The 26,070-nt window shown below is 43.3% G+C and overlaps 1 protein-coding gene and 1 long non-coding RNA gene across 2 annotated transcripts; one reads left to right on the forward strand and one right to left on the reverse strand.

Moving 5' to 3' along the window:
• Window positions 1-1,889: 1,889 nt before the first annotated feature.
• On the reverse strand, window positions 1,890-2,209 carry LOC127035887 (uncharacterized). Its single transcript, XR_007769955.1, has 3 exons — window positions 2,167-2,209; window positions 2,031-2,091; window positions 1,890-1,993 (listed from the first exon to the last, which is right to left on the reverse strand). It is a non-coding gene; the product is annotated as an uncharacterized LOC127035887 (long non-coding RNA).
• Window positions 2,210-2,506: 297 nt separating this feature from the next.
• Window positions 2,507-26,050, forward strand: STOM (stomatin). Its single transcript, XM_050926064.1, has 7 exons — window positions 2,507-2,603; window positions 13,112-13,215; window positions 14,146-14,218; window positions 15,814-15,896; window positions 20,480-20,683; window positions 21,345-21,479; window positions 24,900-26,050. Exons 1-7 carry the CDS (start codon window positions 2,543-2,545, stop codon window positions 25,092-25,094), a joined length of 855 nt encoding a protein of 284 aa, XP_050782021.1. The 5' UTR covers window positions 2,507-2,542; the 3' UTR covers window positions 25,095-26,050.
• The last annotated feature ends 20 nt before the right edge of the window (window positions 26,051-26,070 follow it).

Raw genomic sequence — 26,070 nt, forward strand, 5'->3', positions numbered from 1 at the left:
AAGGGCTGTTTATCAGGCATCTTAGGCCCAGTGGGAAAGAGTTTTACCATTATGCTCTTGCAGCGATGCTGTTCATGTCATCTTGGGATTCACATGCTTCTGAAATAAGGCTGCAGTGGACAAAAAAAAATTTCATTTTAACTAAAAAAGAATGTAATTTCCCTTGCACATAATATAGAGGAGACGCTTACATATCACTTACCAAGCATTCGTTTTACTTAGCTACAAATCACTCTACATAAACAGGAAACTCTAGTCCCCATGGCTTTATTAATCATATAACGGAAAGCAAAAGTCAAGGCATTTCCAAGGGAAGATTCAAAGAAAGAGGAATTATTATATATTATAGTTCACATTAAGCCTCTGAATTACACTAGTAACACCTAGCTACTATATAGCATTGTTCATCCATATATCTCAAAATACTTTCCAAAGGAGCTAAGTATCATTATCTCAGTTTTGCAGATGAAGAAAATGAAGCAAAATTACCCAGTAAGCTAGTGATTATAAACTGTAAATATAATGATGCCACAGGTGAGCATAGGGAGACTGCCAACCACAGAACCAGTTTCTCCTCTCTTGGTTTTCACACCTCAACTACTAGAACAGGGCCTCATCCTCCCTGATTGAACTGACCTCGTTATCTCTAGCTTGCTTGCTAGCATATATATACCTGCCCCTGGATATTTCCACCACATGCATCTGAAGAAGTGGGTATTCACCCACGAAAGCTCATGCTCCAAAACGTCTGTTAGTCTATAAGGTGCCACAGGATTCTTTGCTGCTTTTACAGATCCAGACTAACACGGCTACCCCTCTGATACTTGGCACTTTTTTAAGAATCTCTCCTCTTCTAATGGCCCAGTGCCGATATGCCTCTCCTCTTCCTTTCCCCTTAAGGCTCATTTCTCAAATGCCTTATCCGTGTCTGCTCCCTACCATGCCCTAAGGTCCTTCAGCTCATTTCCCAGATAACTCTCCAGCTGCCACCTCCCACACCACATCCAAGGGCCCCTCTGCCCAATTCCCACCCAGGGAATCGTAACTGCCACTGAACATTCTGGCCCGAACAATTCCATCTCTTCCCACGTCACAGGGCCAACGGTCACCCCAAGTGCGCTGCCCGCAGTGTGACCAGTAATTGGGTAAGAGAGGGTATTAATTTACCCTCACGTCAGTAGCCAAATGATTCTTTCGGGCTGCTCCCTGCAAACCTGAATCAGCCACACCCTCCTTTCCACCCTGCACTGGGCACCAACAGTGACTACCCAACACGAAAAGTGAAAAGCAGAAGGGATAACTTTTAACAGAGACATGGCTTCAAACCCAACCCCAGAGCTCCCAGGAGATGCCCCTCATATCCCTGACAACCATATCTCTGCCCCAATATCCCTTACATCCCCATAACCCTGTGTCTTGTCAGTCTCCACCTATACATGCCTCCCATATCGCGGTATCTGTCTCCCTATGTTCCTGCTCCTCATATCCCTGTATCTGTCACCTCATATCCCTGACACCCCATATCTGTCTCTCCATATCCCTGCCCTTCATATCCCTGTATCTATCACCTCATATCCCTGCCACCCCATACCCCTGTATGTCTCTCCATATCCCTGCCCCTCATATCCCTGTATCTATCACCTCATATCCCGGACACCCCATATCCCAGTATCTGTCTCTCCATATTCCTGCTCCTCATATCCCTGTATCTGTCACCTCATATCCCTGACACCCCATATCCCAGTATCTGTCTCTCCATATTCCTGCTCCTCATATCCCTGTATCTGTCACCTCATATCCCTGACACCCCATATCCCAGTATCTGTCTCTCCATATCCCTGCCCCTCATATCCCTGTATCTGTCACCTCATATCCCTGACACCCCATATCCCAGTATCTGTCTCTCCATATCCCTGCCCCTCATATCCCTGTATCTGTCACCTCATATCCCGGACACCCCATATCCCGGTATCTGTCTCCCCATATCCCTGCCCTTCATATCCCTGTATCTGTCACCTCATATTCCTGACACCCCATATCCCAGTATCTGTCTCTCCATATCCCTGCCCCTCATATCCCTGTATCTGTCACCTCATATTCCTGACACCCCATATCCCGGTATCTGTCTCTCCCTATCCCTGCCCTTCATATCCCTGTATCTGTCACCTCATATCCCGGACACCCCATATCCCGGTATCTGTCTCCCCATAGCCCCACCTCCTATTGCCCCCCCATCCCTGAAAGCCCCATGTCCCTCTCCCCTGACACCCCTGTGCCTCTGCCACTCCATAGCCCCGCACATCCCCTCACCGCAGGGGGAAAATGAGGGACTCCCCATCAAGGCAGCCAGACGCCAGGGGGTTCCGCGCTCCGCCCCGAGCCCTGGGGGCCCCGCTGAGCGGGGCCGGGGCGGGGCCTGGCGCAGGGGGCGGCCCCGGGGCGCTCAGGGCGGAGGGAAGCGCGGAGCTGGGGGTGGGGTGCGGCCACTCGGCGGAGCGGAGCGGAGCGGAGCCGAGGGCAGCGGTTCGCAGCGGACGCGGCTATGGCGGACAAGCAGGGAGCGAGAATCGAGCGCAGCCGGCGGGTCCCGGACACCTTCAGCGGTAAGGCGCGCGCGGCGCGCAGGAGGCGGGAATCGCCCCTCAGGGCCCAGCGCGGTGCTGGCGGAGCCTCGCGCTCCGCGCCCCTTCCCTCAGGGCGCTGCCTGCGCCTTGGCCGGTCAGGAGCGGCCCGCGTGACCCCGGGCCCCGCTTCCAGGGCGGGTCTCGAGGTGAGCACGAGTCCCCCGGGACGGGGCTGCCCGCGGTAGCCGCTCGCTGCGGGACTGAACAAGGGCAAAGTTCGCTTCAGACTCTTCGCAGCTTCCCAGGCAGGACATCCCCCACCTCCTGATTTTGGGGTCTTTTTCTTCTATAGGTTCCTATTACACCCCCCCCCCCCGTCCCGATTTTTCACATGTGCTGTCTGGTCACTATTCCATAGGAGTGGTGGGGTGGGAAACAACCCTGACAGCAAAATAATCATGATGGAAGTTCATAGAACTTTATTTTAACCAGATCTTAATTTGTACTTACACACATGCACGCTTGCATCGCTGGGGACAGATCACTCGTCTTCAATTTCCACTTTTTTCTCTGTTTCTCTGTGGTGCTTTATACTAGCAGTTTGGGCTGTACTAGAAAAAGTTGGACTATCCAACATTCTTTGGTCTTTTGGGTGTCCTGTATTATCTGTTCTTATCACTTTAACATCTCATATGACCTCCCGGAGTTGGTTTTCAGAGGATGAACTCAATGTAGCAGATATTTTCCACGTCTATCATCCTACAATATTAATTTGACTACTGAAAACCAGTTTATTTTGTCATTAAATACATGATGTAATGGAAATTGAGACAGCCAGAATGCGACTAAATATGGGTTTGTTCTGCACTGTAGCCAGTTTGGGGTGAAGGAAATTATTCATAAGATTGATTAAATATAAAGGTTTAGTTGAGCAGCTTGTGTTGTGTAAATATCAGCATGCCTGTTTGTATTGTTAGGCATGGGACCAATGCCTAGTTCTGGTATCCACTAAAAGATCTATATCATTCTTTGTGTATCTTGGATATTAATAACTAAACCAGGCATTTTGAATAAGTGCCTGGAATAAGATTAAGTGAATTTCTGTCTTACCTTTTCACATTCCGAGTTATCAGTCATTCAGAAGTTATTGTATGCTTTATGTTCTCATGGAGGCTAAGATACTGGCTGTAAATTATTTTTGCCATAGTAGATGAAGTATTTATACAGTAAATTGATACGACTTACTGATGTCTATAATTATTTTGATTCAGTACAATTTGCCATCATTAAATCCATTAATTGCTCCAGCCATTAATGCAGAATGGAGTATTAATTGCTTATAAGGAGATAGAGTTGCTTAACTGTAACCAAGGAAAAGTAGAGAAGCCTGCGTAAAAGGTCTATTGCTGGCTCTAAGGGTACAAATTTATCATTGTCCTTTTGATTGATAGGATCCTACCCAACTGGCTAGGAGAGGATCTGTAGAGACCAAAATAACACACTTGCGCAAGGGAACAAAGAACAAACCCAGTGGGTGTGCCCCAATAGGATGGAAGCATTCTAGGGGCAGATACTCAGTCCTAATCCCGTTAACTTTTTAAAAAATTGGTATTAGTGAAATGTGTTGAACTGACATACCTGGAGAGTTAAATCATCTGTCTTAAGTACAGGTACAGCATGGGCAGTATAAATACAAGTTTCTGCCTCAACACTGGCTTATAGAGAGACTTTCTTTTAGGGATTAGTGGATAGTTCAGTCCTCACTTTTCTATTCTGCCTTGCTGCTAGAGGGTAAATTGGTGCCAATGGTAGTGGCTTTTGCAATATGGACAAGTCTCCATTCTTAGCTGGACTGAGACTGCCAATCTTGCTATATTGTCTATTGGTCAGAGTATCTCTGTTCCTGAGGGGATCCTTAGATCTCTGAATGCTGAATTGACTTCTTAATCTCTATCCCATAACTCTATATACAAAACCCAGTTGTGATGTTACAAACAGAGGGTGACTGATTTTTAAATAGGGACTAAGCAACAGAAGACCAACAGTTAATGAAACAAACCTTGTTTTCTTGTAAATGTCTCTTGTAATAAACAATGGAAGGAACTAAAATACAAAACAAATGGTATTGTTTGTAAATAATATGTATTTTGGAAAAGTTACAGGAGACATCAACAGGAAGCTAAGAATGCTAAATAAGCGATATGGTTTGGAAGTGGTTCTCAACCAGGGATATGCAGAGGTCTTCCAGGGGTACATCAACTCATCTAGATATTTGCCTAGTTTTACAATAGATTACATAAAAAGCATTATCAAAGTCAGTACAAACTAAAATCTCATACAGACAAAATGAGAAAGTAAGCAATTTGTCAGTAAGAGTGTGCTGTGACACTTTTTTGTATTTTTATGTCTGATTTTGTAAGCAAATAGTTTTTAAGTGAGGTGAAACTTGAGGTACTCAAGACATATCAGACTCCTGAAAGGGGTACACTAGTCTGGAAAGCTTGAGAACCTCTGGGGTATGATATGGCCCAGAAGCTATTTAATGGGCATGCAGGATCTGCCTTTCAAAGAATTGTCGAGCAAGTTTTTTTTTCTCTTCACATGCTGAAACAGAAGAATTAGAATTTGTATTACAATAGGTGAAGTTTCACCTGTGCTAAGTTGCTAGCACACATGGGACTCAGATATTTCTGCCTATGAAAATCTGCTCAGAGCAGAGTTAGATAGCACTGTGGTAAACAGCTTGCTGTTGCTGGCAGTTGCTATAATACAGGTACTGACTTTTGTAGACCTTGACCGCTCTAGGGAGTTACGGCTCTGAAAAATGATGCAATTCTGTAAGTGGTAGCAGTGGTGGAAGCTGTAGTGTAGATGGGACTCAAGCATTTTTACCGGCATGTAATACTACTCTGTTTTTGAGTCTCTTACTGTGGACGAATTATCTAATGGATTTTCTCTTTGTTCATTATGATTATTAAAGTCAGTTTTTCAGCAGTTGCCTAAAGTATTCCTGTATATTAAAGCTTAAATATATATCCTGAGCAATAAATGTTAGTGATCATGCAGTGTGCGTGTATGACTTTTTCTTCTCCTGAAATGGAGTGGGACAATGTTTGTCCCTGTCAAGTTTGACTATGTTGCGATATGGAAATGTTCATTCTTACTAATATTTCATATGAAATGCTGTTGAAATTTGTGTATGATTGTGAGATATGATTAGTCTCTAGAGCACTCCTTTCCTGATGAATTCTGTAATAAATGCTAGGAATTCCCAAATGAGCTAATTTCTGTAGCGTTCATTGGGTGTAAAAAGCCAAGCAGGGCATGAACGATCTCTGTTTTGAATGGCATCTTGCGCTCATCATGACAACTTCTCTTGTGATCTCATAAGTATCCTGTCACTAAAATATGCTATTAAATATTGACACAGCAATAAAATACTGACGTAAACTGCCTTTCTGCTCTCACAGTAAAGGTGAGTGTTTGCTCATGTGATTTCCATTAGCATTGCAGAGCTGTATTCTACTGAGTTTTATTTGGGGTTTGACTTTGGATAAGTGAATTGAAACGTTCTGTTTTTAAATGCCTTTTTAAAAAGTTGGCTGAACTCTCAAACACATTAAACAACTTCCATCCAGAAAAGCTTTCCATTTACCTCTTTATTGATAGCTCTGAGAAGCAGCAGTGGGATGAGAAGTCTGACTGTGAGGAAAGTTTCCTGGGATTTGGGAAGAGTAAAAGCTTGTGTAGCCAGTGAAAAATCTGATTCTATACAACAACAAATTGCTCCTTCGTAGGTTTAAACCAAAACCTTTTATGATCCTTTTCAAAATTTGAATACTCACAAGCAAAGACTAAATACACTGGGTCAAGACACAGTTGAATAACCCAGGGATTGCCCAAGAACTGCAGGAAATAGTTTGCTGATTTGGCAAACTGTTTTTCCTTCCTGAATATACAGGCATTTTGTGTCCACTATACACAATTTCTTTGTGGAGGAGAAGGAAGAGGAAGATACAGATGTTACATTTTTGAAGGCTCTTAGAAACCAGAAGGGCCAAATTTAAGGAGGACAGATGGCAGCACTTTAGCTGCTGACAGGGTTGGTGCAACCATTTAGGCGACCGGCACTAGGATTTGGGGGGCGGCATTTTCTTCGGCAGTGGCCAGATCTTCAGCCGCCCCGGTCGCCGCCGGCAGAGGGAGCTGGGGCAGGGGAGCACGAGGAGGACCACCTGCAGCAAGTAATGGGGGGGCAGCACGCAGGGGAACTCCCTGCCCCAGCTCACCCCTGCTGTGCCTCTTCCCCGAGCACACCGTGGCTGTTTCACTTCTCCTGCCTCCCAGGCTTGCAGCGCCTAAGCTGATTGGCGATGCAAGCCTGGGAGGCGGGAGAAGTGAAGCAACGACAGCGTGCTGGGGGAGGAGGTGGGGCAGAGGTGAGCTGGGGTAGAGGGGGCGCCTCAGGGCGGAGGGTGGGGGGAGAGAGCTGCCATGGGGGGGGCGCCTCAGGGAGTGGGCTTGGGGATGGGGGAGGGCGCAAGCTGGAAGTTTCACTTAGGGCATGAAACATCCTTGCACTGGCCCTGGCTGCTGATATATATCATATCTACATCCAGTTCTGCATCTCCAGTAAGCTGACAAAAATGACCATTAACATATGGATATATATTATAGTCATTCTTTGGTGACTTCTCAATATATAAGGAAAGTGATAATATAGTAAATAGAGTAACAAAACTGCACAAGCTGATTTCCCCACCTTCCCTGTCTTAATAGAACAGATAATCAAATTCACCAGCTTTGCAAATTAATTGAAAATTAAGGTATTCAACATAATTTGACATACTGAGCAAGGATTTATGTAATTAATCTAATAAGTTATTATTGTAGATAACATACACTTGTGGCAGTGATTATGTGTGGGTATGAGGACCACAAACCTGTAAAATCTGCTTCTAGCTGTGTGTGTGTTTTCTGTCAGATTTTGGAGTCTATGGCAGCTTTTGGAAAGGCGAAATCCTCCATATATCCATGTGATAGTAGTCCTCTTTGGTATTCTCCCACTCCTCCCCCACGCAAGAGCGGCTGTCCCCTTGGCATTCCTCTCACAGGAGTTCCCAATGTGTAGGGAGAGCAGAATATTGAAGTTCAATACAGTGACACTTGTACAGGAGCTCATCCTTATTAGGCAACTACTTGGTATAAGATCAGCAAAGAATCCTGTGGCACCTTATAGACTAACAGACGTTTTGGAGCATGAGCTTTCGTGGGTGAATACCCACTTCTTCAGATGCATGACCCACGAAAGCTCATGCTCCAAAACGTCTGTTAGTCTATAAGGTGCCACAGGATTCTTTGCTGGTTTTACAGATCCAGACTAACGCAGCTACCCCTCTGACACTTGGTATAAGATGTGTCCCAAAATACACTGAATAAATTCTTTTACGCCTCCTGTTTAAGCAGCCAGTTTTTGTCAGTTCCTTGATTGGTTGCATAAACCAGATTTAATTGAACTATTTTGTGGAAACAAAGATAAACTTGCTCTGAATTTGCAGAATTCAGTCTCCCTCTGCTCACCTGTTTCTATTTAGGAGAAACTCCCTCTTATTTACTAGATACAGTAAATCCATTACTGTACAAATACGTTTATCTGACCCTTCATTAACCAGCTCTCTGCATTCACCCGACAACCAGGACTTCAGGGCCAGAAGCGTGTGATCTCTTCTGTAGCTGCTAGATGGCACTGCAGCAATTTATTTTCCAGTTCTCCGGTTTATCCGGATTTTTGATTATCCGATCTAGGTCCGGTCCCAATTAGATTGGATAAATGGGGTTCTGTTGTACTGAGGTTTAAAGTATAGATTTCCATATTTTGTATGATAAAAGTAAATCCTTTATTTTAGGTTAGGTTGCTATGTGCTGAGGCCACTGCCAATCGTGTTGACCAATACTGTTTCCTTCTTACCCCCCCCCCGTCTGTATTCATCTGTTGTCTCTTATTTTATGCTTAGATTATAAGCTTCTTGGGACAGAGACTCTTTTTGTTCTGTATTTGTACAGCACCTAACACAATGGGGTCCTGGTCCATGACTAAGACTCCTAGGCCCTACCTTAATACAATTAATAATAATTGATGAGCTTTTGTATAGTGCTCACTGCTGTAGTATCAGGTGATCTCATGGACCCACAGGTTAATCCTCACAATATACTTCTGGGATGGGAGAAGTGTCATTTTACAGATATGAAAGTGAGGCACCTTCAGTCACACCAGGAGGTTGTGATAGGACAAGGAACAGAACCCAGTTCTCAGAATCTCAGTCCAGATCTAGCTCATTCTGTTAATCTCTCTTTATCTGATTCTCTTGTTCCAATGGAAGTGGAACTCCATTCTACAGTTACCTGTGCTGAAACGAAAACGTGTCTTTATTCATCTATTGCTGCTTTCATCCCAGAACCTAGTATGCTGCGCGCCTTTTTTCTTAGCAGTTCTATTGTCAATTATTTGGTGGGCATTTTGTGAAAAGAATGATTTTGTTCTGTCACGCTCTGCCAAGCACTATGGTACTGTAGTTAGAATCTGATCAAAGTGGGTGGGAGGTAAACCGAGTCCAGGGGTGAATGCTGTATATAAGGCTGTGCGAAACCCTTTTTTTAAATATACTTGATCTGAGGACATGTAGTGTCTGTCCAAGCAAAAGCCACAGGGCTTAAAGGGGGCAACAAACATATTACAATATCCTCTTTCTTTTTTTTTTTTTCCTTCCCAAGTGACTTTAGTGCCACCAAATCGTATTGAAATCACTGTCCCAGAGACCCAGTCTGAGCCTGACCACCTACACTGCAGTGAAACAGCCTCTGAGCCTGAGATGTGTGAACCTGAGTTAGCTGGCATGGGCCAGCTGTGCGTTTTTAATTGCATTGTGAACACACCCTGAATGACCAGATTCTGACAGCTGGTTGCTTAATAGTTTTGTGCACAATTGTTTGTCATTTTCTTGATTACCAAATTGCAGCAATAGTTTCCTTGTCCTCTGTATGTCCCCATTACCCATAGATAACCTTATTACTCAGAGCTACTAAGCAACAGGTCATGGGGTCTTTCCTTCAAGAAGCCCCGAGTTGGTATTGTGAGCACATTCTAGAGCTTGAGCTAACTTGTCTTTGATGTTTCTTTTCATTCCTGGCTAAGGACAGGAGGTTGATTAGTTCGTCCTACCTTTCTGAGTAATACTGTATTGTGACGTCCATCCCCCTTCAAGACAAGTTGCATTGTCTTAGCTGAAAGGCCAAAGAATACCTCAGAGCTGATCTGTTGACTGAAGGAGGAAACTAAGCCTCAGGGCTTCTTTTACTGACTTCTTGTGTGAGGTTGGTCAGATTAGTTTAGGCCTAAATTTTCACATTTTGGAGTCTCAATTTGAGACCCTTGGAGCATGATTTTTTGGAGGCACTGAATAGTTGCAGCTCTTACTGATTTCAGTTGGGGTTGTGGGTGGTCAGCCCCTCTAAAAAGTGGGCCCTAGTTGTCTAAAGTTAAGTGCCCAAAAGCAGTGGACACACTTGAAAATATAGACTTTAACCTCTCTAAGATCAGAGGGGTAGCCGTGTTAGTCTGGATCTGTAAAAGCAGCAAAGAGTCCTGTGGCACCTTATAGATTAACAGACGTTTTGGAGCATGAGCTTTTGTGGGTGAATGTATGCCTCTGATGAAGTGGGTATTCACCCACGAAAGCTCATGCTCCAAAACGTCTGTTAGTCTATAAGGTGCCACAGGACTCTTTGCAACCTCTCTAAGGGTACGTCCACACCACAGCTTAAAATCGATATTGGTAAAATCGATTTTATAAAACAGGGTTTATAAAATCGATTTTACGCGTCCACACTAGGGCACATTACTTCGGTGGTGTGCGTCCGTGGTCCCAAGCTACCATCGATTTCCAGAGCGGTGCACTCTGGGTAGCTCAGTAAAAGAATGGGACCAATAACTTTGATTTCCGTCCACACTAACCCTAAATCGATATAGTAATATCGATTTTAGGGTTACTCCTTTCGTTTAGCTGGAGTACAGAAATCGATTTTAAGACCCCGATTTTAAGTGCCTTGTAGTGTGGACGGTTACAGCGTTAAATCGATTTAACGCTGTTTAAATCGATTTAACGCTGTAGCGTGGACCTGGCCTAAGAGTGTCCTTATCTATGAACGAGAACCATACTGACCTGCAGAACTGGATAGAGCAGGGCGCAGGGAACATGCAGGCTAATCCTTTGTGAAGCAATTGAGTTACTTTTCTATAGGAACTATATATAGAGCAGGGGTGGCCAACCTGAGCCTGAGAAGGAGCTAGAATTTACCAATGTACGTTGCCAAAGAATCACAGTAATACATCAGCAACCTCCCCATCAGCTCCCTCCCACCCACCAGCAGCCTCACTGATCAGCACCTCCCCAGCCCCGCACCTCCAGATCAGCTGTTTCGTGAAGTGCAGGAGGCTATTGAGGGGGAGGGAGAGGAGCGAGGTCAGGGCAGTCTCAGGAGAGGGGTGGAGTGGGGGCAGGACCTGTGGCAGAGCCAGAGGTTGAGCAGTGAGCACCCTCCGGCACATTAGAAAGTTGGCGCCTGTAGCTCCAGCCCCGACGAGCCGCATATTAACTTCTGAAGAGCCACATGTGGCTCCGGAGCCATAGGTTAGCCACCCCGTTATAGGAAATTGTAATTTTATTGAGTACAGAAAATAATCAGTTGTGTGTTTCCTGAGGAGAAAGACACAGAAGTCTTCAAATAAAACGCAGCTGAAGCTGATCGATTCTTTGACGACTATTCTTAGAACTCCAGCATCTGGGTAGCACAGTCTATTGCTTAATAAATCCTAGGTCCTGTGAAATAGATTGAAAAGCAGAGTTTGCATAGAATGGCAATTATGTTGGGATAAAAAAAACTTTTTTGTTTACAGTTGAGCATGCACCATCTTGATGTTTGTGAAATATAGCAAAATCCAGAAGCATGGTCCAAAGGAAAGTCTTATAGTTTAGATGTTAAAGTATTGTGTTCTGTGTATCTTAACAGACACATCTTAGCGTTGTGATTTTTTTTTAAAAAAAATATATATTTCATTATTTATTTCTGTATACATATTCTTGTACTACACATCAGAACTTTTGTTTTTAAGGATTTTAAAGGGCTAAGGAGTGAGGGTGATGGTGGGGATGAATTTCAGTGGCACGATGATGTTTTTAATCTCCTAATATCAATGCAGCCTTTGCCCATGATCAGTTTCACCCTGGGAACTCTACAGTTAGCAACTTGAGGGTATGGCTACACTTGAAATTGCAAAGCGCTGCTGCGGCAGCGCTTTGAAGTGTGAGTGTGGTCGCAGCGCCAGCGCTGGGAGAGAGCTCTCCCAGCACTGCACGTAAACCACATCCCTTACGGGTGTAGCTTGCAGCACTGGGAGCCGCACTCCCAGCGCTGCAGCACTGATTACACTGAGGCTTTACAGCGCTGTATCTTGCAGCGCTCAGGGGGGTGTTTTTTCACACCCCTGAGCGCGAAAGTTGCAGCGCTGGAAAGTGCCAGTGTAGCCATGGCCTCATGAGACTTTTGGCTGCTAGTTGAGACTCTTAGCTGGAATGATGAGGGATTTCCTCTTCAATGAGTATCCATTTTCACTGTCTGCACCTGACAGCTCAGCATCACCCTGATGGCAGTTGGCAGACTCTTCTCAAGCTCTGAACCATTCAGAACTACTGGCTCTTGTTCTTCCTTGCTCCAGGAAACCTTTTTTGTGGAGTCTGGGTGAGAGAGAGCAGCCATTTCACAGCAGAGGACTAGCGCGTATTCCTCGAATATGAGGACCTTTCAGCAGGAAAGTGCTGAGCAGGAACATGTCCTTTGCTGAGGGGCCAAGCTAGCTCCCTAAGCATTGTATCTCATCTACTTTCTAGAATTTTTTTTTATAGGACAGCTCTGAGAATGGGCATCTTTTCAGGTCTTCCGGTGATTTGTGAGGGCTGGGGGGGCAACTACAGCACTTTGCACCTTCTGTGACAGGTTCCATAGGATTCAGTGGTATAAAGCACTAGAATCATTTGCAGAAGCAACTGGTGTTTTTACCCCTTTCTTGGGGAGACATAGCAATGTGTTCTTCTTGCTTCTAAATCAGCCTGACAGACAGGTTTTAACTATTACTTCACATTCTTTCCTGACAGAGAGAGAGGAAACTGATTTGGGTAAAATATTGCAGTGTCTTAAATTTATATCTTCATATCTTTAAGGTATGTGGATTAAACATACTTCAATTCTATGATTTCATTCACTTGCCCGAATTCTGCTCTCTGAGGTTTACATCACTGGAAGCAAAAACAGAATTAAGTCCATAATGTGGCCAACATGCTCTAATTCTAATGAGGTTTGGCTTTGTCCCAAGGGACGTTTCTCATGATGACTTGTATCATGGAATGTGTAGTTGTATCTTTTAAATTTTAATCATTTAATAGAACAAAGATGGTTCTGCTTTAACTATTAAAATATCTACATTTCTCTTCCAGAAGAGACCAATGCTGGCCTTGGTGTGTGTGGATGGCTCCTAGTGATCTTTTCATTCTTCTTCGTTGTTATTACCTTTCCAATCTCAATCTGGTTGTGCATAAAGGTAAAGATGTTCACATGAAAGCTTGCTCTAAAGTTTAAAAAGGTGCAGGATGTTTCCTAATAGTTTAACAACATTGTCCAATTCACTGTTTTGTCTCAAACCCAGCTGGTCCTGATCCCTCTTCCTTTGACAATAACACATGGTTAAGGACAATCCTTAACATCTCAATGTATTCAAGCCCAGCACACAAGAATTGCCATGTTTCTATAATATCAATCAGAAGGCTAACTTCAGTGGCATCTCAATTACTACTCTGTAGGAAAGAAGAGGAAAGGGAAAACGCTGAGAGGTTGCGAGAGAAGAGAGGAATCCCAAATTTTCATCCCTGTCTAAACTTCATTGGAGGGTCAAAATAATAGCAAGAACAAGTATTAATTTTGAGGAGCCACTCCTTACATTTATGATGGAATGACAAGCACTTACAAGGTTGTGTTGTCACTCAATTCCCTGAGCTTGGGGTTTCTGGACACTGAGGAAATGCTTATATTTGGCTTAATCTCAATTTTTTAAATGCATTTCAGTTGGGGCAGAGAAAATTATAAACCTTTTATTAAAAAGAAAAAAACACAATACAACCTGAAAAATTAGAAATGGAAAGGCCATTAGACCCTATCTAGTCCATCTGCCTGCCTCAGTGCAGTAGTGCTCCTGATAGTGTATTTCCAATGTTTTGTCCCCCTCCAGGAAAATCCTTGGAAAATTACTCCACGCCCCAGAAGATTTAATCCTTTAGAATATTTTTCTGACCGATAACCCTTTTTAGTATTTGTTGCTTAGAACAACTGGGGTGAGGACGTGAAAAGTGTGCATGTTATGTTCTGCAAGACCTGAGACGGTTCAGTTATCCTTAATATATTTGGAAGCCAAGACATTATATCTAAATTCTTGATGGAGACTTTTTTGTATTAAACATCTGATTTCTCATTACAGATCATAAAGGAATATGAGCGAGCTATCATCTTTAGACTTGGACGCATTGGAAGGGGTGGAGCAAAAGGACCAGGTCAGTCCTGTGTAGGATCCAGCATAAGGCATGTGATTCAGTTATATGATGGTCTGCAAGATGAAACCACATTGTAAAGGCACTTCATTAGCTTGGTACTATTTTTTAAATGACTCGCCAAAATGAATGAATGAATTTCTTTGAAATTTAACCCAAAAAAAAAGGCATCGGATGGCCTTCTTAGCTTAAAGTAAATGTTAATTGTCTAGAAAATAAGATATTTCAAAATTTATATTATATGTCAAGTTCCCTCAATATAAATTGGAGTTTAATGGTGACAATTTTCTGAGCATAACTGAAGACATTTTTATTTCCCTCTCTAATTTATTGAAGGAACAGTATGATGTTGGACATGTCTTTCAAACTAATTTTAGTAAAACTCCTCTTATCAAGTAGTCCTAATTATATTTAGTGGAGGTAATGTCTTCAACTTGCATTGGTTACATTGAATAACTCTTTGTTTATACAGAGATTCGCTGTCCCCCAAGCTATTTGGATATATAGGACTTTACTCTTTACACCGGTTGTGATTTCATTTGGAATATGCTCTACCTTTAGGGTGCTCAGGGTGTGAGGGCTAACACGCCTAATAAATACATACAATTATAAATTGTTGTAATTTTGTAGGGAGTGGTAAAATAGGAGTCCTTGTAGTTTAATCTTAAAGAATTACATTAAAGGCACTGGATTTATAGCCACTGAGAATGAACGCTTCTGCTTATCCAGTGAGTAATATGTTACAGGCAGTGACTGCCTAGCTTCCCTGTCTCCTCCTCACAAAGTGAGTCTCATCCAACCCTCCTTGGTCTATGTATATTTGTGGGGGCGAATAGGGAACAATGTATGAAACAAACAATCTAATCAGATTAAGGTATTTTTTGGAAAATTAATATGTGGGGTAAAGTTTTCAAAAATGCCTGCATGCCTTAAGAGCCTAGATGCTTCTGAGAATGGGACTTAGGTTCCTAAGTCACTTAGGCACTTTTGAAAACTTTATCTGTGTACTTTAGAAGTGGGGCCAAGACCTTAAAGGATTACAACATTGATTTCAGCTGTCAAGCCTGACGCTAGGAATGAACAGCAGAGGCACTAATTTCCTGTCATATCATCCCACGATCTTGGTGCTTCTGGAATGTTTCCCCATGTCTGGACATGGGAAGTAAATAATGACATCCCCTCCCCAGTGCCATAGAATGTTAGTAAAGCCTGCCTCCAAGAACTAGTTCCTACAAGTAGCCAGTTGGGACCAGATTTTCAAAAGAGCTCAACTTCCTAAACAAGAGTCAGATTTTCAGAAGAGGTGAATGCATTGTCACACATTGTTGGTATCTCTTAAAAATCCTAAGTGAGAGTGCTAAGCTCTTGAAAATCTGGCCCCTGATAATGTCTGAATCCAATTTAAGATCCACTAACTCCAGTGCAAAATCCTGGTAGTAAAAAAAAAAAAAAAAATCAAAAACTGCCAGGATCCTGACAAGTGTAGCAGCACTATCTAGAAACGTTGAATTAGGATGAGATGATCACAAATTGCTGCTAAAATAAATTTGTGTAAATGGTCCGCTGTCTCATTATGTGGGGTGGATTTTTGTATACAGGTCTGTTCTTCATCCTGCCCTGCACAGACAGCTTCATCAAGGTGGATATGAGGACAATCTCATTTGATATACCTCCCCAGGAGGTAAGTTTTCCCTTTTTTCTAAGTGTCTTCTTTACTTATTATCAAATGTAAACAGAGTTCAACACTCTGTACCCCTTTCTTCTCTTTAAGGTTCTTTGAACCCCCTTCTACTTCCTGATTTGCCAGGAGATGTTTTCCAAGGAATTCTCTCCAGCTATTGCCCTATTAAAATCTGTTGGTATTGAATAAATCGGTTTTGTAAAACATGCCAGTGGAACTGTGTGTGTTTAAATTCTGAGCAGTGTGATTTGACACATTCAAAACTCTTTCTTTATGATGTTACTGCTCCAACAAGTTTGCAACTAATGTATTCTGAGGTATAAAGGCAGCAAGTGTAGCTGGCCAAGCAGACCACATGCCCCCTTGTCCATGAGCCTTCTCAAAAGCTGCAATCCCTTAGACATGGACTCTACTTTTCCCAGCCCAGCACAGAGTAGTGTGTTTTTATTATCATCTTAAAAGGAACTAACATTTTAAGCAGCCTCATGACTTTATTTTGTATGTCATTTTCGCTTGCCAGAGATCGTCTCTCCCGAAGTCACACTTTGTTGTATCTATCCTTGAATATAAACTTGTGACAAGTCCTCTGCCTGCCCCTCTTCCTGGGGCCCACCGGTTGCCCCAATAAAGCTAAAAGAGACTTCTATTTATGCAGCACGCATGGCTTTATTTACACAATGTTCTCCCACCACCAGTATGGTGCTATGTACAGAGCTTGCAGGCCTGATGATCTCCTCTCCTAAACAGAGTCTGCCCTCAGCCTGGAGACTGACCTTCCCCTGGCCAATCCCCCTTCTTCTGGCTGCCAGCCAGCCTTTATCGCCCTTGAATCTGCAGGTGCAGCCAATTCTTAAGGCCAGGCACCAGGCTTCTCCCCAGCCCCAATCTATTTCCCCTGATTGGGACTGGCTGAGCAGGGGCTAATTAGGTGCCTTTGCACCAGCACCCTGCTACAAAACTCCTTGGAAAAAGTCAGTGTCTTTGTCTCTCAATTAAGTGCCAAGCGTGTCTCTTGCACTGCTTACAAATATTAAATAATAATGCAAACATAATAGGTTATTAGAACTTGGCTTGGAAAGTCTCTGCGGCGTACCATTCCCACTGCAATCCAGATATGACGTCTTAGTCCAATTAAAATGCAGTGGATGCTTGGCAAATCCATGTCTTATTCCGTTATCAACAGCCATAAGAAAAGCAATAAATAAAACTGTGCCAGACCAGATGAAATCCATTAGGCCTTCTCCCTGGGAAAATTAATTTCTTAAGTAGCTAGCTGATGTGAGTGGTTCCTCACAAGCTTTTCTAGAGTAATTTTGAAGTGTTTTTCCCCATTCCTCCAGTTTACCAGGAGAGCCAAATTCAGTGCTTTAGCAATTAAAAAAAAAAAAAAAAAAAGTCATAACCTTGCTGCTGCTTGGGAAGTGCTGCTTTTAAGCAGCACCATTCCAGCTATTCTTTTCATTTCTGTGGAAGCATCTGAATGCAGAGCTCTGTGTTCCTTGGCAAACCACAGTATTTTCCTCTCTCCTTTGAACCCGTTAAGAAGTGATATAAATGTTTGGTTGTGAAGAAGAGAAAAGGGCTTCTGCCCCAGAGTCTGGTTAAGTTATCGTGTGAGTGTTTGCAATTTACGTTGTATTTATGCACATAGAGTAGTAGAGCAATTTAAAACCTCCTCATCCAGCCAAAGTCAAAACTCTTTTATGCTCAGAGAGGAAATAGCACAGTTAAGTATTGTGTTTAGCCTTCCTATTCCTATATAAGTACTTTTGTAACACGTGCTTTAAAGAGGAGAATGGAAAAAAATCAAAGCCCTTTCTCTATATTAAGTAGGTGATGGGGGTGTTATAAATTCATTAACTGGTTGCCTCTTGCTATACTTGGAGTGCTGGATTATGCAACATGTAATTAAGTTATTTGTCTCCAAAATGTCCTACAGCAATAAGATTGCAAAAAGGATTATTCAGAAGAAAAGCATCTGTATTTGCACGTATTGGGGAAAATACTTGCAAGGCTTATCAGTGCCATGGGCATTAACTGTCAGAAACCTCTCTCTGTTGTATAACTTCATATGGCAAGATATCTTATTGGGGGGTTTACACTTCTCTGTAAAGAAGCTGGCATTGGCCACTGCTGAGACAGGGTTGCAGGCTAGATTGGTTTATATGGCCATTTCTGTTTTGTCAGATAAGCACTGACTAATGGCATTGTCTTCTGTTTTATCCACACCTACATGGCAATTCCTGTTTGAGGCATTTCTTTTAAAGAGCAGAGTGAAAATACCACTTCCTTTTTTCCTATCTGGTTACTAAGTAGGTCACCTACTTTGTTCTTGTTTTATATATTGACACTCATAGTCAGGTGCACCTTATCTGATGAATGTGGTCTCATAAGTAATGTACCATGGATGTGAGAATCACAAGCGCTCTATCTGCTATGAGATGGCACCCATGTCATAAGTGACCTCCCCACCTATACAAATATCAAACAAATCATCTGTCATTATACATTATTTTGATAGTCTGCTTTTTTGCTCTTAACCAGAGAGCAATCCTTAACCATGTGCAAATGGAATGGTCCAAACTTCTACCTTTGCATTTAAATAAAAACCTTGGAGTATTCTCAGCCCTATTGCTTTCTGAATGTTCCCGGGGCCTCCCCTGCCAGAAAGACCTAGGGATTTGGGCACTCAATGATGTACACTGCCTCACATTGCTATTCAGTCCAGGGTGCTAACAGAGCTTTTGCCCACTCTCTAATATATGGCATCTGTCCTTTTATCTCGCCACTTCGCTTATGACAGATTAGTCTGTTCTGCTGCTGGGAAATATTCTGGAACTAGCAAAGCTTCCTATCTGCAGGACAGGTATATTTTGTGTCAATCCCTCGTTTTACTGAGGGTTGGGGTTGTTTTTTATTTGTTTGTTTACCTATATGGGGATTTTTAACACCTCATGACTTTGAGGTCAATAACACCTTATTGCAAACCTAGCAAAAAGTTACTTTTCAGTGACAAGCAGCTTGACCCCAAATTCCTCCTAGTCTAAAGGAGTTTAAGCCTGAGATGGTTCATTCACATGTATGCATATATGTAAAGTATCAGAGGGTAGCCGTGTTAGTCTGGATCTGTAAAAGCAGCAAAGGAATGCATCTGAGGAAGTGGGTATTCACCCACGAAAGCTCATGCTCCAAAACGTCTGTTAGTCTATAAGGTGCCACAGGATTCTTTGCTGCTTTTGCATATATGTAAATATCCATACATACACATGTGTGCCCTACACGTTGTATTCTTTTGAAATAGAAACAACCTACAGTTTTAGGACTACCCTCTTGTGGCAGACTCAGGATTGTTCCCCACATGGTATTACCAGCATATAATTGTGAGGGATAAAGATACAAATTTAGGTACAGAACTGTACCTCTTAAATACTTTACTAAATTACCTTTAACCCTGGAGAAAATATTGTGACTCTTGTTGCAATTTTGAAAGAAAAAACAGCTTTATTATTTTTATGGATTTTATTACAAATTAATAAAAGGCAATCTTAAAATCAAAACTACTATATTTTTACTGAACTAGTTAAGGATTAAACAGCACAAGTATCAAGTCAAAATTACAGTTAAAATGGAATCAACTATTGACCAGCTCATTGAATGAATACAATCAAGACATGACTCATGAAGTTAATGTAACACATGATCAGTTTTATATGTACACTTCCTGGAAACCTAAGGAGGTGCTCTGTTACTAGGTGACATCTACAGCTGACTCATTCCCTGACCAGTTTATTTCTGCTATGATACGTAGTGATTAACAACCCATAAGATCCCTTTGGGAGCAGAGTAGTTTGCACAGACATGTTTGTATTGTCCATGTTAACACAAAGTGATTTAAAGTAGGACTTAAAATTTGGATATGCATGTGCTATTTCTTACACACACACACACACACACTTTTGCTCATTCACATCTTAGAAAGTGTCAAAGGAAAAATCATAATTACAGGTGATAGGCTTCCCTGTCAAACCACAAAAGGAAAAAGAAAAAGTTAAAATAAAAAACAAAGAGAATGACTCTTCAGTTCACTGGTCTTCAGAACATCAGAGGCAGGACTGCAATTCAGGGAACCAAAGAATGTCGTCTCTGCTCGATAGTTTATACCTTGTCTGGGGAGTTGCAGATTGTCAAGTACCTCTGGGTTTCTACACATTCTAGATGTGAACAGTGATGTGATAGCTTCTTGTTTCTTATTTCACTCAGACTCATTGGTATTTCATTCTCTTAGTATTCCTTAAAATATTCTGGGCTTTTTGCTGGCAAAGAATTGGCGTGCTAAACAATTGGTGGCCTGATTGGATGAAAGTCATCTCAGAGCAAAAGACCTGTCAGATTCTATTAATATAAATCCTACTTAAGCTTAAAAGAAGAAAAAGCTACAGAACCTAAGGAAAATAGAAACTTGTAGACTAGGCCCCACTCAAATAGGCCCGTTTCTCTCTCGTAGTATAATTAGTTTCTTCTGTTGTCTTTTTCGTTCTTCGTCGTTGTTCTGCTTAATTATTAGACTTCTTACCTCCCTATAGATCCTTACCAAGGACTCTGTGACAGTTAATGTGGATGGAGTGGTTTATTACAAAGTCCAGAATGCCACCCTTGCTGTTGCAAATATCACAAATGCTGACTCGGCCACCCGGCTCCTGGCACAAACCACCCTGAGGAACGTTTTGGGGACCAAGAACCTCTCTCAGATCCTGTCTGATCGAGAAGAAATTGCACACAGCATGCAGGTATGAGCAGTGTTGAATGCATTGCTTCTCTAGTCAGAAAAGCTAAACTGTAGGGCTATAAGCACCTTGCAGAGTCAGGCTTGCACCCTAGTACAGAGAAAAGCCGAGCATATCTAGGTGAACCTTGGATTTGGGGTTTTGTATAAAGCTTCCATGAGAGCTGTTGTGACAGCATGCAAATAAGGCAATAATGGACTAGTGAGCCAATGAGATCTAGTTTTTTAGTTTTAAAAATTGTAGGTGGCAGGGTGGAGTAAAGAAAAATAATCCCCAAAAGGCAAAACTACTGCCTGACTCTAATAAAAAGGCCCTCCCCTGAGCTGTGAAGACAGCTGCAAAGGGATGCTAGAATTGTGTTCATGGACCCTTGAGAAGACCCTCCCCAGCTTGATGCAGACAGAGTCTTGGGACAGAGGGAGGACCACTGTTGCCTGAACGGTGGGTTGCACCAGTATTTCAGGCCTACGTTATAGTTCGAAGAGATGACCACCAGCTTGTGCACCCTTCTCAAAATGTTTGATATTATGTGGTTCAGCGATGACACAACCATCAGCTAAGTGCATTGAGATTCTCAGGTGCAAGGAGTTATTTTTTTTACCCATGATTTTTGTAATGTAGCCAAGTAAATGAATCTAGCATCTTTGTCTTGCCTCTTTAACAGGTCACACTCGATGAGGCAACAGACGAATGGGGAATTAAGGTGGAACGTGTGGAGATTAAGGATGTAAAGTTGCCAGTCCAGCTACAAAGAGCAATGGCTGCTGAAGCAGAAGCTGCCCGGGAGGCAAGAGCCAAGGTAATACAGTAGCTTCAACATACTTTGCGTTTTCATCAGTAACATCATGTGAAGCTCTCTCTGAGGATGGAGATCTTCAGCCAGAATAGCATGGGGTATGCAGGGCAAGATTCTGGTAGAGCTGTCTTTGGAAGCCAGCACTCATCCTGGGTCACACCATCTGTTTCACTTTTATGAACCCTGAAATCCCAACCTTCCCCCCCCAAGAGCAAGTTCTGAAAAACTTAAATAGAATGGAGTCTTGGGAGATCATGTGACCTAGTGGCTGAAGTGTGAGACTGTCATGACTTCTGCAGTGTTTCCAGCTCTTCTATTAACTTGCTGTGGCTTTAGGCAAGCCCCTTATACTCTGTCTCAATTTCTCCATTTAGGGGAAAAAAAGAGTATAATGCCTTAGGGAGCTCATGAAGCTAAATGTTTGTAAAGTACTCTGCAGCACTCTTCATCCATTTGGTTGTGTTACTCTCTTTTGCTTGTAGTGTAGGGTGGGAAAATCTGATGTAAAGCATTTAAGATCCCCTGAGACTTCTGGTTTTGCTATGTAGACTCAGCCCCAGTTGCTAAGCTCTGGGAAGCTTTTCAGGACCTTGTGTTGTGGAACTGGCTCCCTCTGGTGGTTTCCCAATCCTCTGGGGAACCCGGGAAGCATTTTGTGTGTTTTTTGTATTTACTGAGTTAGCTTGAGTGTGAAACTGCAGGTTGTGTTTAAGAATTCCAGTCTGAGACGAAGGTTCAGGTTGTTTCTCATTAGTAGGAACATGTCAATAGTCTGCTCAGAGCCTCCTCTGATCAGAAAAACAAATCTTCACCATTCAGCAATGGGAGGTTTCACCATAGTCCATTTGATGCTATGGAACTTACATTTGACTTAATGATATCCTTTTATTTCCCTTTTGACTCTTGGCATCCAACCTCTTATTCATTATCACTAGGGCTACGTGTTTGTCAGAGATTGCGGAGGTCACAGATTCTGTGACTTCCTGCGACCCCTGTGACTCCTGCAGCAGCCAGTGTGGCTGACCTCAGGGCCACCCAAGCAAATCGCTCTGGGACCAGGTGGTCAGGCAGCCCTGGGGACAGCCGCACTGGCCACTGCTGGGGCAGCTCTGCAGCCAGCCGCTCAGGCGGTCCTGTAACAGCTGCACTGGCAGCCCTGGGCGGCTGGCCCCGGGGACCGCCCGAGCAGTGGCCGATGCAGCTGGCCCCAGGGACTCGGCAGTCCTGGGGCAGTCGGAGCAGCCACTGGCCCCTCAGGGCTCCCTCCTCCCGGTGGGGACCAGAACGGCAGCAGCCTCCTCGGGACTCCTGTCCCACTAGCGGGGGCCAGAGCAGCAGCTGGCCTCCTGGGTTTCCTCCCCAGTTTTCCCCCGCACAGTGGATCCGTCCAAGATTCAATCATTAGTATTTTTAGTATAAATAATGGACAGGTCAGGGGCTATGATTTTTTTTGGTTTTTAGCCTGTGACCTGTCTGTGACTTTTTTACTAAAAATACTCAGATTAAAACACAGCCTTAATTATCATATACAGACAGAGGAGAGACTCACCCCTAGGGAAATAGTTAATGAGACTTCTTGAGCCACATGTATATTCCTGTTTAAAAATTGTTCAGACTCTCTTATATTTCTGTGGGGAAATAAAAACGAGAGCAAATCTGTATTTCATTGGATCCAGGTGCTAGGAGTTATGGAAGGTGAGCTTGGGAGGGCAGCAAGAAAGAGGCCTTGATTCTAGGCAATAACTTGTGTGTTCCACATGGTAAATCCTGGACCTGTTCTGGGGTAGCTAAACAGTATGAAATCTGCAAATAATTTAACTTAGTCTGATGGTTAAAAGGATGGAGACCCATTGCAAGAGTAATCGGAGCGGAATATATTATATAGGAAGAAGTATCCTCCACATACCTACCTTGCCCCACTCAGGAACCAGTACACTATAATTCACCATGCCACCACCCTCATCCTGTCTAGTCTGGCTTCTGTGGCTTTAAAGGGATCTGGTATTGATTCACAGTCTCAGATCTGGACCCCCAGTGGGATTACTAGCTGGCAAGGTCTATGATCATGAGTTCTGATATTGGTTCAGCTGTTTAGTATGTTGCAGTCACCCTTAAATCTGAGGACAACCACTTTATATCTACCTCTTAGCTTGTTTCATAGCTTGATATTCAAAGTGAATCTTAGGCCTGAAATACGAAGATGAGCTTATTATTACTCTCTACCCCATCCCATCCCATCCCTCCCAGGGTGTCGCAGTAAAGTCAGTGAATATTGTGCTTTGATTTAGCTTACAGTAGAAGCCATGTTTAATGTATAACTTTGTTCCAGAGCAGTGGAGTCAGGTTTAATTGGCTGCTCTGCTCAGGTATCTGCACTATTTCCACTAATACCCACAGGAAGTGCTTACAGGGTGCAGTAGCAGCGTGTGTTATAGTCCCTTCTGCTGGCTCCTGAAGGGGGTTGTTTGGCAGGGTCTTGGCAGCTGTTTCATAAGTACTAAATTCACGGCCATGAAAAATATGTCACAGACTGTGAAGTCTGGTCTCCCCTCATAAAATCTGGTCTTCTGTGTGCTTTTACCCTATACTATACAGAGTTCACAGCGGAGACCACTGTTTCTCAAATTGGGGGTCCTGACCCAAAAGGGAGTTGCAAGGTTATTTTGGGGGGGGGGGGGGGGTCATGGTATTGTCACCTTTACTTCTGCACTGCCTTCAGATCTGGGTGGTCAGAGAGCGGCAGCTGCTGACCAAGTGCCCAGCTCCGAGGGCAGCGCCCCGCCAGCAGCAGCACGGAAGTAAGGGTGGCAATACCATGCCATGTCATCCTTACTTCTGCGCTGCTGCCTTCAGAGCTGGGCGGCCGGAGAGTGGGGGCTGCTGACTGAGGGCCCAGCTGTGCAGGCAGCAGCGCAGAAGTAAGAGTGGCAATGCCAGACCAGGCCATCCTTACTCCTGCACTGCTGCTGGCGGCAGCTCTGCCTTCAGAGCTGGGCTCTTAGCCAGCAGCCACCGTGCTCCAGCTGCCCAGCTCTGAAGGCAGCACTGCCACTAGCAGCAGTGCAGAAGTAAGGGTAGCAGTACTGCAGCTCCCCCCCACCCACAACTCCTTTTGGGGTCAGGATCCCTACAACACTGACATTTCAGATTTAAATAGCTGAAATCATGAAATTTATGGTTTTTAAAATCCTATGACCCTGAAATTGACCAAAATGGATTGTGAATTTGAGAGGGCCTTATTCATAAGGTACAAATCTCTTAAGTTGTAAACCAAATCTGCACAAAGGGTGCCCAAAACTGTTGTTTGAAGCTCTCTCATTTGAGCACTGTTTTGTCTTACAATGAAAGAGACTGAAATAGTCAAACTAGTCTCCATTTTAGCACTCTGCTAGACCTGCTGCTTCATGCATTTCTCTTCCTCAGGTAATTGCGGCTGAGGGTGAAATGAATGCCTCCAGGGCCCTGAAAGAAGCCTCTATGGTTATTTCAGAGTCCCCTGCTGCCCTTCAGCTTCGCTACCTGCAGACTCTGACCACCATCGCTGCGGAGAAGAACTCCACCATTGTCTTCCCCCTGCCCATAGACATGCTGCAGGGCATCCTGGGTGCAAAACACTAAACTTGTTGGGATGTAGTGGGAAAGGGATCTTCCCCAGCAGGACTGGTCTGTGAAACCAAATTAGCTGCTAAAGCTTAAAGCAATGTTAGCAGAGGGGATCTTTAAAGGGGCCTTTTTTGTGTGATACTTGTGTATGTGAGTGTGACTGATCACAATCTTCTGCAATTTATATAAACAAACTCTGCTCTTCATTTAAATACAGATGCTTGTTTTAATGTTCCCGTGGGTCACAAGCTTTTGTAATCTGCACACACATCCCATTTGCAAATGGGATGACCACTTTGTGTGAAGAGCTCACTTCTGGAAGGGCTGTGAGATGATCACACACCATAGAAGTGGTTACCTCACATCAGCCACACACACTCTCTGTGGTGATGTTCCCTTTAGAGAAAAGGGTCCCTGGCGCTGGGTGTGGAGGGAATGTAAGCTGGAATCTCTTGGTAGCCACACAGACTGTTCCTTCAGTTCTGCCCAATTGCTAAAGTAAAACAATGTGTATACTCAATCTCTCTGAAAACCAGGTCGGTGGCTTCTTAAAACGCAGTTTTCCCTCTTGCAAGATGCAGCAGTTTGCCAGCACTGCTGAAATTAAACTTCCCACCCCTGCCTTGCTGTAACAGCGGAAAAGGTATGAGCACACTGTAGTTATGGATACAATGTTTGTATAAGCTATCCAGTTGTCATGGTTTGTGTGTCTGTCTGTATTGATTAATGCCTTTTTAAAGCATTTTAAATGTCTCTGGATCTGCCTTTATTTGTGCATCCACTTTTTAAAGGAATGTTCCTTTTTAAAAAAATCTGAGTTTTGTTTGTAAATAAGTAGCCTTTTTTGTCTTGATTTTAAATATGCTTGTAAACAATTTGAAGTGCCGTATGTTAGTCCCAAGCCTTGCATCTCTTGCAGATAAAGCAATTTTAAAGTCTTGTACTTCTTTTAATAAAAGATCTATACACAGCTTTTCTGTCTGTTAGAGGA

This window comes from Gopherus flavomarginatus, chromosome 17 (assembly GCF_025201925.1).
Source record: "Gopherus flavomarginatus isolate rGopFla2 chromosome 17, rGopFla2.mat.asm, whole genome shotgun sequence".
NCBI lineage: Eukaryota > Metazoa > Chordata > Testudines > Testudinidae > Gopherus > Gopherus flavomarginatus.

Bases quoted from the DNA above. Each gene is read 5' to 3' on its own strand.
- STOM (XM_050926064.1), top strand. From the start codon at position 2,543: ATGGCGGACAAGCAGGGAGCGAGAATCGAGCGCAGCCGGCGGGTCCCG. The intron at 13,216-14,145 runs GTAAAGATGTTC...TTCTCATTACAG, and splicing joins CAATCTGGTTGTGCATAAAG to ATCATAAAGGAATATGAGCG. The intron at 15,897-20,479 runs GTAAGTTTTCCC...ACCTCCCTATAG, and splicing joins TTGATATACCTCCCCAGGAG to ATCCTTACCAAGGACTCTGT.